The sequence below is a fragment of the Netta rufina genome (assembly GCF_964035555.1).
Source record: "Netta rufina genome assembly, chromosome: 4".
Taxonomy (NCBI): domain Eukaryota; kingdom Metazoa; phylum Chordata; class Aves; order Anseriformes; family Anatidae; genus Netta; species Netta rufina.
The window spans coordinates 66,358,286-66,371,983 of record NC_140127.1 but is presented as its reverse complement, the minus strand read 5'-3'; the positions used below and the strand labels follow the sequence as shown (position 1 = coordinate 66,371,983).

The window sequence follows — 13,698 nt, the reverse complement described above, 5'->3', positions numbered from 1 at the left end:
ATTTTCTTACTGCCTGTGTAACGTAGAATGTTCATTCTGGACAAAAATTTCAGGAGCAGGGATATGAAGCTACAAATTAACCCAAAAGACTCTCTCAGCTCTGAGGTGATGGAGGATTCACAAGTTTTGATGTGGCCCAGTGCTTGGGGGAGATGGCAGGATAGGAAGCCAAATGTTGTAGTAGATGCTCGTTCATGCAAAAGTCTCCCAGTGTCTTAGCCTAATGGTTTTGCAGCCAGCTCATTAATAAATGACAGTCAATCCAATTATATAGGAGCATTTGGTCTCTTGAATACTGAACCGATAAACTCCTTACTAAAAGGATTTTTAGAATTTTTAAAAGGATTTTTAACTCCTTACTAAAAGGATTGTATCAGTGTAATCTTAACTGCTGGAAGTTTCTTTGATCATTTTGTTGTGAATGTATTTGCAGGTGGCTATGTTTCAGGTGAACAAGCTGGTAGGTTTATTCAGAATGCTATTCTGGAGCTTTGCTACAGGGTAAGCAAATCAATATTATTTGTTGTGTTTAAAAAATATATAGATACTAAAAAAGAGATGTCATATATTCCATACTTGAAGGGATAAATTAGGAGAATATTGCCTCAGTAGTTTCCAAATAACTTGATGTTAAGAGAAGATTAGTAATTCATTGAGCCAGAATCTGGTCCTAGCTTATTTGCCAGAAAATGAGAAATGGTCTAACTCACAAAATAATGAACTCTTCTTACCTGTAGTCTTGCAGTCTTCGTTGGAAAGCCATCAAAATACTGTAATCTACTGCTCCTTATTTCATTATTGTGTTAGCTCATGAATTGTTTTTCTCAGCACAAAAGCTTTTCAGAGTGGGTCATATTTTTCCCAGGTAAGTAAAATTTAAAAGAAGAATCTAGAAGTTATGTCTTTAAAGTTCTAAATTCTATGTTTTTAAGTGTATAAACAATATGATCTTGGTTGAAATATGTTTTAGAAAACAGTCTCTTTCTGGCAATTTCACTGGGAGGAAAAACAGGAAAATAAATTGAGTCTCCTTGTGTATTTCTCTTAAGTTTACAGCTATCTGGTATTTTATGGAAATAATCTTTATGCTGTTCTGTAGTTCACAGATAGCCGTAGAGGACTTCAGAAGTTGCCAAATGTATGTCTTTTGTTTTTAAACAGTTGAAAGATGATGCAGTTGCCCTTGTTGATGTCTTTGCTCCTCCTGACTTCATTCTCAACTCTCCCATTGGTAAAGCTAGTGGTGAGGTAAGAAAACCTATTTTAGCACTGTTAAGTCTAATCATTAAGAATGATGTGTCCTGTAAATAGCCATAACATATTCAAACCACTTCACAGCTAGGCAAGAAAAGATGACCCTTTGTCAGCAGAAACTATATTAGTTAAATCGAAGTCAGCAAAGCATTACGTTTTGAATTTATTTGTTGGAGATACACTTTAGTAAAAAAGTTGTACAGTATTGTTTGAATTTGCTCTTTCGGGGACCTGTGCTGCTGAAAAAAAAAAAAAAAGTTATACCTTGTGCTGCATTTATTGGTATTCACTTAACTCCCAGTTTTGTGTAATGTACCTTTAAATGGTGTAAAAATTAGTTCCTTCTCTTAATTTTTCATAAAATATTAATTTTAATAGGAGAAATGAGAATTTTAAATTCAAATATGTAAGTATTTTTCAAGACAAAAATAAATCGGTATGTTTTCAACAGCAGTGTGTCAAACATCCAGCAACAAGTCACATATTCCAAGGTACAATTACAGCCAGCATGTTTCAACACCAAAATCAGCTCTGTTTGGAATTTCTTGCATATATGGGAGGGTCAAGGAAGTTGATATTCAAGTTTGCCATCATTCTCCTAGTAAATCAGGGGAGTTTGGCACACACCACAACCAAATTAATTAATCTACCCAGTATGTTTGTAACCCTTGGCAGTTGTGTAGTCATTAATTCTCACCAAGTACTTTTACACTGTCTTTCATCTAGCAATCTTGGAATAACTAAAAATCCCGCTTAATTAAAGCTCCTAGAAACCTTTCAATATAAGTGTATGTTTACATAATTCATAGCCTAGGAAACACAAGCCCCAAAGGTTAAGGGTTGCTAGAATTGTAGAATATACACAGCAATTGTCACAAGTTGACAGATAAGTTGTTATGAAATTGTGGTTTTGTTTACTTTATTTGTGATAGATTCCTAGAAGCCAGCATCTCCTCCTTACTCTCATCTTTCTACTCTGCTGTGAGCATGTAGGAACAACCTGTCATGAAGTGCTTCCCAAATGTCTTACCAAGCAGTATGTTAGCAGTTTTCCCTTGCTAACCAGTACAAGGTACAGCATTACCCAAGGGGTCTCAGTGATCTCAATACAGATGTGAAAGTCAGTGTTTTGTGAGCACCTCTCCTTGCTTTAATGAATATATTATTTATATATATGTTATATATATATAAAATATAGCAGATGTAGGTGGATATATAATTTATATCCTTTCAGAGGTGTCACCAGACCTACAAGCAGGATTCAGGATGTGGGTGCACCATGGATTTGGCTTTACTAGGTCATGGTTCCTCTCTGCTTTTTTTTTTTTCTTTTTCTTTTTTTCTTTTTTTTTTTTTTTTTTTCTTGGCATATTTAAAGAGCTGTGTTTCATTCCAAAGCCTCAGTAAAACAAAAATTCTTGCTTACTGGCCAGCCCTACTCAGCAGGGCCAAGCTGTGGGATAACTATTATGTGGAGATTGGTGTCACAGTACAGCAGTTTGGTTTAGTGTGGAGAGACCCTGCAGAGAATCAGTAGAGCCTAGGGAGAGTGCCAGGAAGTTTGACAGGATTGCTGAGTCAAGTGTACTCAATGGTTTTCAATATTCTTTGTCTGTGTCTTTACGTCTCGAGTTGTCCATAGTTCCCATGGTGATCAAGCAATACAGAAGGCAGCCCAGATGTTTCTGAAGAGACTGACCTCACAGAATGATTACTTTGGTAACACAGTCTCTATAAATAAAGGAGGGAGGGCTTGCTCTACATATCAAGCCACCTGAACAAGAGGACTGTAATCATGATAGGAAGCTTTGTTTTCCTTCCTGTAGATTTTGAGGCTTAAATTAATGAAAGAGGGAGGGAAGCTCCCAATGTAATCCTAAAGGAAGGAACATCATCTGTAAGACTGTAAAAATATCTGTATTGGCCAAAAGCCCATTGGTACCCAATGTCCTGTCTCTAGCAGAAGCTGACAGTGGATGCTATAGCCAAGAATACATGGCTAGTACACAGTGATCTGTTCCTAGAGTACTACTCCCTTTCTGTCAGTCATCTGGAGATTGCTTATCACTAGCTGATAAAACTGTCATGTGGTGGATTTGGCTATCCCTACCTGGGGTTATTTTGTGCACTCTAACAAGAAGTTTGGCTTGATTACTCACACAAATACAGAAGCCATGTAGACTTATTAAGGATGAATATTGGGAATTTGAAACTAATTTATTTCCATGTACATCACTGAAATCAATGCAGTTTACCCCATTCTTACAGAATTTCCTTTGTTTAGAAAATCTATCACAAAAGAACGATGTCAGTTTATTCCAGCAACTGTGTATCTTTAGCTCAAGAGCATTTTAGGACTTTGGAAACCGTTAGACAACCCACTACATCAGTTGTAGTACAGACATTGGACAATGTGAGACAAGCAGATTAGGACTGTAAACACTACTGACTTCCTAGTATACTAAATACTTGCTAATTTTTTTCTAAAATAATTGAGTTATATTGAGAAAGTAATTTTAAGCAGTGATATCTAACCCATGTTCTGCAGAATTCAGGGAGGTTTTCTGAACTGCCTCAAAGTCTGTGGTTTTTAACTTGTGCATGTATTTTCAACTCTAGTTTGAAAAAGTCTGCCAATCCCTCACTCAGAGAAAATACTTCAAGCTCCCTGTCTCCTGACTGTCTATATTTAATTCTTTGTTCAGTGCCATCTTTGCAACTTAACAAAACCAATGCAATCATTTTAGTACAAATTACAGTATGATACAGAATAGATTATCCAAACATAACAGGAAAATGAATTTAATTCAGGATTACCTATGGTGCACTGAAGTGGAGTGGCTTTCACCACAAGCCACAGTTCATAAGCAGAAGCTTCCAAATCTATTATGGGCAGCTTTAAGCAATGAATAAGATTTCAGGTTTTATTTAAAAGAAACTTTGACAATCTCAGTTTAAGTATGTAAAATTATGTCTGTGTTTATTTCAAGGTTAATTAAAAATTGTTAGACAATGTTAAGCCAAGCTTGGAATGGGTGAGATAGTTAACATAAGTCCACATAATCAATGTGAAAATATATTTAATACTCAGAGGATTTATGTCAGTATTTATTTAAATCACCATAAATATATAGGGCCAATCCTTCTTTTGATGTGGATGAAAGGCTTTTCACTTTGTATGAGACTGCTGTTATACTAAGTTAATATGGTATTGTGCTGCATTCAGCCCTACTGCTGAAGATACAGACCTCACCTTTCTATAACGTTATTTAAAGCTTTAAGCTTAAGTTAATTATGAGCTGCCAAATGTTTCTGAAATTACACTTCTACAGAATGTACCTCTCATGTACCTTTTTTAACTGTTCCACATTAAATTGCAAATTGATGAAGAGTGACGAATTAACAGTCTGCATGTAAGAGAGAACTTTCTTATACTCAGACTGAACAGTGCACATCTGGGAGAGAAGTTGCAGTACTGTTGAGAAATGGGTTGAAATAAAGGTGAAAACAGACATGCATGGGTGCTTTCCAACAGTCTTCAGGTTTGGACAGAGCAAAGATTAGCTTAATTTAACTTGCTTCCAAATTTCTGCCTTTGATAATACAACTACTGTAAAATATAAAACAAAAAAATCATAAAGATTACTATTTCCCTGTTCTTATGCCAAAGATGGTGTAAATGATTTGGGTGGATATCTGATGTTAGCAGTACTTAGAAATTTTGAGCTTAGTCTTTTTATTTATTCTCATCTGTACATAATTATTCACATTAATTACCTAAAAATTCAGTCACGGTATTGTTTAAACCAGTAAGTTTGATACTTTTCCTGGATTTATTTTATGTATATTTTTCTCTTTTTTTCAGTTATATAAAAATATGTGGTCGGAGATCCTTCAAGGCAACAAAGCTCTGAACAGACCTTCATGGTGGGCAGAATTTTGTATTAATAAACCTGTTACAGGCAGGCTGAGGTCAAGATTGTAAACCAAACAACTTGTAAAAGGCCGGATGGGCCTGAGATGGATACCATATTTCAAACGTCAAGAGGAAATGAGACCATATGTCAAACACTGAAAAGCAAGAAATTTCATATAGAAGTGCCAAGTTTTAAAATAACTTTGAAATGAGGTCCAACTTGGTCTCAAGGACTCTTAACATAATAATGACAGGAGTGGGAGCAACACATCTGCACACTATTCATATTTACTCGGTTAAATACAAAGAATGAAGGTTCATAATGATCATTGCTTTGCAAAGTTTCTGTAAACGAAGTGTTCCAATTGCTCTCTTGACCACTGGCATATTGCAGAAGTTAAATAATCAAAAAACATTTCCTCCAGGGCATATGAAAAAGCTCAACAAATGTATTTTTTTGAGATTCTAGGATAATATTTGCAAAATAAAAGAGAATCTGAAGAAAAAAAGGAAAAAGACATCAAGAACATCAACAGTGGTAAACCTAATTCCTGACAGCTATGAAGCTCTTCTGATTCACTTCATGCACGTCTGTGTTAAACTCCTTAATTGCTCTTCCAATGCAAGAAAAGGATTGGATTTGTAGATAATCTGCCTTTGAATCGTGTGTATATCTGTACATACAACAAATCAAACATGATTCATGCATCTTTTTTTTTTAAATGTGTAGTACTACAAATTCAAAAGTCTTGTATATATTTTCTTTGTTGATTATAACATTTTTGCTGCTGCACAACTAGTATCAAGTCTGGGATATATTGACGCACAGAAATTGCACCTATGTTTTAGGTCAGAATATGCTTGAATTATTATAAATAAGGAATTAAAAGTACATACAACAGTGATAGGCATTATTAAATGTATTAGTATTTTTCTCTTTCAGCTATATTAACTGTCAAATGTTTTTAACTTGTTTTTCTTCAGAAATAGAAAAGACTAACAGAACTTTGAAAATTCATAATATTTTGTTTCAGATATGTTGTGAAAAACTAATTTTTCCTTTATTGTGTCTATGAACTGAAGTACTGTTATGCCTAAATCTTGTTTCTTTTTTTGTTATGAACAGTCCTTTCAAGCCAAAGAGATTATTTATCAATTCAAAAGTTGAGTATTTGTGGCTAATTATGGATAATTTTTGGCTTGGCCTATTAAATGAATGTGAATTCAATACTTGAGTGTTGAATTCTACTTGAGCAGAATCAGACCCTTGTCTTTGTGGAGATTTACAATTTCCTCGATAGCTGCAATGTCAGTATTTGAAAGTAAGTCTTTACAGACTGCTACAATGTGATCAGGTAGTTCTGTAGAGGCTTCTACAGTTCCATCCAAATCTCACAGAGTTCGGGAAACATTTCATTACTGGAGAATGCATTGAAAGGGCAGTGTCAAGATCCCTCAGAGGACCTCAAGGTACATTTATTTACCAAACAGATTTTTTTAAGGTTTTAAGAGCAATTCATGGTCAATTATAAGATCACCCGCAACATACTTTATTAAAAACAAAAATATTTTGTGTAGTTCCATTGGAACTATTCTTTCTTCTTCTGTCTCTATTCTTTCTTCTTCTCTAACAAAGTACCACAGTTCAGGATGTTCCAACGCAAGCTCTTTGTCTGTAGAACTGTATGAAACAGTAAAAGTTTAGCCATCTTTGCTGATAAACAAATCAGTATTAAGTATTTATTTTCTTTGAACTGTTTTGGTTCTTTTAAGGATGTCCAATAGATGGCATCATCCCATGGAAAATATTAGATCACTACAGCTAGATTAGATTTTATAGAATTATAGTCACATAATTAACGTTATCTATTTTCTGTATCACTGGGGAATCCAGCAGCTGTCTACTACTTGCATGTGTGCAGACCTGATGGAAGTAGGTAGAGCACGTTGTGCCTGATATCTGGTGTGAATACCAGGATTGCTGGTATCAAAAGGGGCAAGAGGGAGAAGAGATGCTGCTCTGCACAAAATGGAGCAAGCAGCAGCACTGATCTGCCACTCCACATTCACTACTACCAACTGATCACAGCAGCGTTATGTCTGAACTGTCTTACACATGTGGGATTTCACCGTCACCTCTCAGCTGTTTGTGAGTGGCGCAGTCTTTTCCTGCCTCTTTCCACACCTAGGAAGAAGAAACATAGCAGAGCCGTATTTATATCTTGCATATATACTAGAAGTTTATTTGTGAGACCTTTGCAGTCCAGAAGAAAAAGAGTGTTTTGCATTTTTTTTTTTCTCCCAAAAAAAATACAGAAAAATCAGCTGTCTTGCATTAGAACCGAACTGAAGACACAGTAAGCCGCAAAGTTATCTACCAAACATGACAGGAAAAACATAATCCTATCACTTCTGTAGAAATATATCCCTAAACAGTTCCAGCTAATCTTATTTATGGCTACTATTAAGTCAACATCCAAAATCCCTGATAAAAGCTGAGCTCCTCCGTGCTGATAAGGACTACAAACTGACAGGGAAATGTGATGTTTGTACTGAAAACCTCCTAACTTTGACTAAAACAAGCACTGCAGAGTCTGCCAGCAAGCATATGATTATGGGTAGGCAGAATTGGATACCCAGCGGCTTGCTGCAAGTTTAGAGCTTCATGGGATCTTTGAATACCCATACAGTCATGGGAGGAGTTGGCCACCTACACATTTTACCACACCTTGGATAACAAAGTGCCAAACTGGAACAAGGAAAAATGAAGCAGATGTACATGAGGACCGTAGGGAGTTTGTGACACTCAACATCTCTGTACCCCATCCGAGGGGGCGATGGTGGCTGCTCACCAAGACTTTGCACACTCAGTGCCAGGTGTTCAGCAGCTGTTGGGCTTTCTGTGCTGCCAACAGAGGCTATCTCCATTTACTTTCACACTCAATGCAGAGCCACAGTGCAGCAGGCTCACTATGTAGCTCCAAGGCATTTTGCACTCAATGATTACCAAAGCCTTAATAATTTATGTATGAATATCTGGATAAGCATTCCTTAATCAGTTACTACTATGAAGTTCTGGTCTGTGTATTAAGCGAGAACAACACAACCAAATAAGCAAAATCATTTTCCTCTTAAGTCAGTAACAAGCCAGAGGTTCTAGAGGACTTCTATATCCAGTGTGTCAGGAGGCCAGAAGCTGTATGCAGAGTAGCATGGAGGGAGAAAGATGTAATGAAATTTGGCATCCAGTTCTCTACTAAATCATAGGTCAATAATTCAACACTTACCACAAGATGTCATTGTTATATGCAGTTTGTTCCTCTTCATAGGACATTAAATAAAAGAGACTTCTGGCTGAACAGAAAAGTCATTTCCTTCCCAGTTCAAAAGCCAAATAAGGTTGGATCTGACATTTTAACTTGGGCAGAGAGCTGGGTCAAAGGCTGTCAAATAGCTTCAACCCAAAACAATTTGGCCATGGGAATCTGTCCTTTCAAGCTGCCACATGAAGGCAGCTAAGTCTGTCACCAGAAACTTGAATTCAAGTAGATTTTTGCAAGAGCCCTGATCAACAAGGTTTCACTGTGCCCAGGGTGGCTTGTCTCCTAAGTAGTGGCATTTTTCTTCTTTGAGATTTTGTCAGGCTGCGTCCCCACCAAGGGTGTTTCAAACTGCTTTCCTCTGTGATGTGATATTTCTGCTGATGTGAGTCAATTAAAGCAAAAAAGCTTTTTTATATAAGAAAAAAATGTATTATTCATGTGCATTAGGACACTGAATGCACACACCTCCTTTGCTGGTGTGGCAAGAGACATACGTAGATATTTCGCATCACCTTTTGTAGGAGTGATGGTGTCAGAAGAAAAGAACAGGGAGTCAGATGGAAGTCCTCCCAGCTTTACAGCTGCAGATCTGGGGATATGGCTTTCCCAGAGGTGCTTATTTTCTGCACTAAGCCGTAGACTCATGCTCTTCCATTTCTGTCTGTAAACCTCTTTCCCACTATAATAAATGTTTTACCATGAATTCTGCAGAGTAGCAAGTTTCTCTTCTGTTTGCTTTTATTCATGTATTTTCCTTACTGACATAATGTGTTTTCAGACCTGAGTGGTGATTTAATGCTAGCACACACTGCTGTCAGCATGACCATTCCATCTCAGATGCAACAACGTGAACATCCCAGGGCCCGTGTTTCCTCTCGGAGCCCTGTAATTCCATGGGTCTTGGTACTGTTTTGTTGTTCCCAATTCTCATTAGCCCGAGGTCAGAGTAAGGCTCCAGATCATTTTAGCTCGGTTCACTGGCCTAAGGAGCACCATAAGCAGAGGGGAGCTCGCTGCATGAGACAGCCATGTGACAGCATAATCGGAGACAGACAGCTACAGCCAGGGAGGGTCAGCTGCAAGCACAGCAGGCAGCCCGCAATGCTGTCAGTGGGAACAGAAGCACAAAGCTTCACCCTTCCCCAAGCAAGTCAGGTCAATGGTTTATCAAATGCAAGCAAAGCACTTCACATCATTTCTTTTCAGAGGCAGAACAAGGGATGAATTTATTTTTTGCTGAAAGCAACAGTTTTGCTGGTTTCCTTGCCATTTTCTCTTCCAAAGTTTTGCAGTCTGGTTGCACTTGTTCAGTCTGCCCTCAGCATGAATCAGTCTTGGGTAAATACCACTTCCATCACAACTTCTTTCACCATGTCAAAGTACAGGTTGGCGAGTATGTGGCTAGAACAATTTCCAGTGGATTTCTTATAGCAAATTGACCATGGTCAGCTTCAGTGTCCAGCATCTGCTGGGATCTACATAAGCCTCCAACGACACAGTGCCACTGGTCTGTCACCCCCAGTCTGCCTGTGCTTTTCCATCCTCCTGCAGAGTGCCCTGCCCAGCTCGTGTCACCTAGTTTTGACCTACTCTGCTTTCATAGCTTTGCTAAAAACTAGCAGTTTGCCAAACACTAAAATGTCCATTGTTACTCCTCCTTTTATGCAAAGAATATCTTTAAACAATAAGTTCTTTGAAGAGGAAATTTCTCAATCAATAATGGCAATTCTGTTTAGAGGGGCAATTGCTTGCAGTGCATTTGCCACAGAGAACAAGGATTTTGAAATAGCCTGTGTAAGGACCAACATGGAGCTCTAGTTTGGTCAGACTGTGATAGAGCCATGCCTTGTGCTTTCAGTAGGTGATCCATAGGCCAAGCCACCTTCTAAGGCATCCAGAAAACAGCAACCTACTACTAGCATTGTATACAAAATGTGTATAAACTGCACAGTGAGCCCACCACCTCTGTGAGGTGTTTGGGGGCAGCCTGTACATTAGCAATGGAGCATGAAACCTTTTAACAATGTAATAACATCTTTGTAAAATATAAAAGTCAAAACAGGAATTTATATGCAGACATCATTCCCTGTAGCAAAAATGAGCTATATAAATACATATATAATTGTTTATGATGAGTCAAAAAAGGGCAAAAAAAAAAAGAAGTCAAGTGATTCTGCACTGTACTTACATGCTTTTATCACTGGGATGTGGTGGAGTACTTTCCAGTCCAATAGTAATGAGGGAGGATGTTGAGCGACATGTACTATGGTGAACACTTCAAAATCAGCAGACCAATGCAACCGGCAACAAAAGATTGTGAAGACTTGACTAGGAGGATCAGTGGCCTACTGATACTCATTTTTGTTACATTTAAGTGTATAAAAAAATTCTACTAGTGTTTGCAGAATATAATAGCAATATTTTGAAAGGATAAAAAAGTGGAGAATGTGATGCTACCATAAACAAAATAACATAAAATCTGAAATAGGATTCAATTAAGAAAACAAGTAGCATATAGAAGTACCATAAATGTCAATAAAAAGGTTTGTAGGAAATAGACTTTTTCAGATTACCATGATTTCATTCTTGGAGGAGTTCCCAGGTGTTCCCAAACTCTTTATTTCTTTTTAGCATATGTGACACACAATGTACATATACACATCTAAGACACTATAGTTAGCTTTATGTTCTGTTGTGATATAAAAAAATCAGCATTCTATCTATCAGTAGCACACACATGAATTGGATTAAGCATTTGCTAAACTGACAAGATCTTACAGAATCACAGAATCACAGAATTTCTAGGTTGGAAGAGACCTCAAGATCATCAAGTCCAACCTCTGACCTAACACTAACAGTCCTCCACTAAACCATATCACCTATCAGAGCGATATGGTTTAGAAACCATACCGCTTAGAAACCTATCAGTGGAGAAATTATTGTCTGGCTTTTGGTATGTTATTAGGGATAATGCTAAACCTGCCAGTGCTTATTATTTTCACAAGTGAGCTGGAAATAATTGCAAAATCTCTTTTATTAAAATGTGCAGAATTGGTGGACTGGTAAATAGAGCTGAAAACAGACTTGACATACAGCATAGTCTCAAATAGCTAATAAGTTCAAACCAGTCTTTTTTTCCTGATTTCTACTATGCAAAGAGCTCCTTCAGAAATATAGGGCTAGAGAGGTGTTTTGTCATTCTAGGTCAGCGTGGGCTGAGATAAGGTGAGCGTTTTCCTTCCACATTAGCTGATTGCTCTCATCAACAACTGCTTTGATGTATTTGGGAGACAAGGATGTGTTTTACAATTTTTTAAAGGTTATAGGAGTGTCAGAAGAAGAGTAAGAAGACAAGAGATCCCAACAACCTTGACATAATGGAAGTTTCTTCTTGCCTGAACACATCAAGAGTTGAACCCATAAAAATGCAGGCCTGCCTGGAGAACGGAAACTAGTGTGGAAGACAAAGATTTATAAGAGAAACTTAAGGCAGTCAAGGCAGACAGGCAATTTAGTGTGTGATCACCCAGCATGATGTGGTAACAAAGACTCACGTAACCCTTTTTAGATGCGCTTAACTTAGGAGAATAGAGTGGAAGAGGGCAATTTTGTGTCTGTCCATGCTCACAGACACCAGATTCCAGATAACTGATTCCCCTGTTCAAAAAACAGCAAAGGATGCAAAAAAAAAAAAAAAAAAAGCAACAATATTGACTTCAAAGCTGGAGAAAAGTGTGGTACAACAGGAAACTGGAAGAACTCAATGTTTAGCATGTCAAAGGGGAGATTAAAATATGATGCGATTACAGTATTATTGGCTTGTCCAAAAGTGGAACAAAATGTTGAATGTCAAAACAAAACTAATTTGTGTCCAATCACTAGGGAGAGATTTAAGGAAATGGTTTACTTTGAAGGAAAGTGTGTGCTTATATACACATTATTTGGGACAACCAAACAATGGTCTATAGTTCTGTTATATGCTGTACAAAGATCTTTTAAATCTCCTTTTCAGAACAGCTGGTGCCATTTGAACTACCCTCCCCAAATGTACTTCTCTGAGTGTCATTAAATAATGATTTTTTTTTAAGCCCACACAAACTCTTGGCTTTTTCATGTAGTTTATCAATGATGAGTGTTTGAAAAGTTCAAAACTGAGTGCTGGCTGTATTTTACTAGCATGATGGAGGAGCCAGGAAAAACATATCTCCCGGGGAGTATTCCCACTTGTAAATTTATTTTTGACACATATAGGGTGGAATTGGGTTTTTGTGATTGTTTTGATCTCTTTACAAGTTCTTGTTGAAAGGATGTCTTCCAGCTTCATAGAGACTGTATATTCTGTTCCAGTCCAAACCTATTTATCCATAGCCACGCTATTATGCCATAAACCCCACAGCCAGCAGCATGGGGCAGTGGCAGTGCAATTTTCACACAGTACTTCTGTAGAAAGACTTCCTTAACCACTTGAGGGATGGTACCACCAGCTGATTTTTGACAAGAACATAGAAGAAACATTGAAGTGCATAAGACACTGAGCAACAAGAAGTCCAGTTCTTCATTCAATGCAGAAGCACTCGTGCAGTTGAGCTATGCAATACAGCCGATTAAAACAGTTTTTTTGTTTTGTTTTGTTTTGTTTTTCCCAATAGTCAGTTGCACCAAGCATTGTTCATGCACGGCATGATCCATCACTGTGGATGCAGTCAGAGCCACTCTTTAGTCTCACTCAGGGTGGCCCAGCGACAGTCACCAGCTGCTGCAGTGCTGTCCTCCTATGGTCTGCTATGCTCTCCACTCTTAGCCTACGTAGTCCATCACAGTGTTCAGGCTATTGTGAACACTGAGGCAGTGTTCAGTATTCAGGCTACTTTGGGCTTTGGGGTTCATTTGTTGGGTTTTGGGGGGTTGGTTGGTTGGTTGATTTGTTTGGTAGGGAGGGAAGGAAAGAGAGAGAGAAGGAGGGAGGAAGAATTAAAGAAAATTTTACCTTTCTATCTACTAAGTTGTCTGTTTTGACATTTTGACAAGCAAAGAACTAGGCACATTACTTAGCCACGTCATAGTTTCTCGTCCTCAGACAGTGTATGTTTTTCTGTTTTTTCCTTATTATACTTCCACTGTGTGTCCAGTTCTGCAGCAAAAGTTGAGCAATTTGCAGTTTTACTTTTGTTGCCAGGGTCCCTGCTCATTGTGGGAGGATTCCAT

The 13,698-nt window shown here is 37.8% G+C and overlaps 1 protein-coding gene across 3 annotated transcripts in view; it reads left to right on the top strand.

Annotated features, from left to right (window-relative positions):
• ACOX3 (acyl-CoA oxidase 3, pristanoyl) overlaps window positions 1-6,747 on the top strand; it is a 36,257-nt gene extending 29,510 nt beyond the window's left edge. For 2 of the 3 annotated variants that reach the window (XM_084285516.1, XM_084285515.1), the window contains exons 16-18: window positions 434-501; window positions 1,162-1,248; window positions 5,120-6,747. In XM_084285516.1, coding sequence (XP_084141642.1) covers window positions 434-501; window positions 1,162-1,248; window positions 5,120-5,239 — 275 coding nt within the window. In that variant the 3' untranslated portion in view covers window positions 5,240-6,747. The remainder of the gene's footprint in view (window positions 1-433; window positions 502-1,161; window positions 1,249-5,119) is intronic. The other variant, XM_084285517.1, reaches the window with a different exon arrangement.
• Window positions 6,748-13,698: the final 6,951 nt, after the last annotated feature.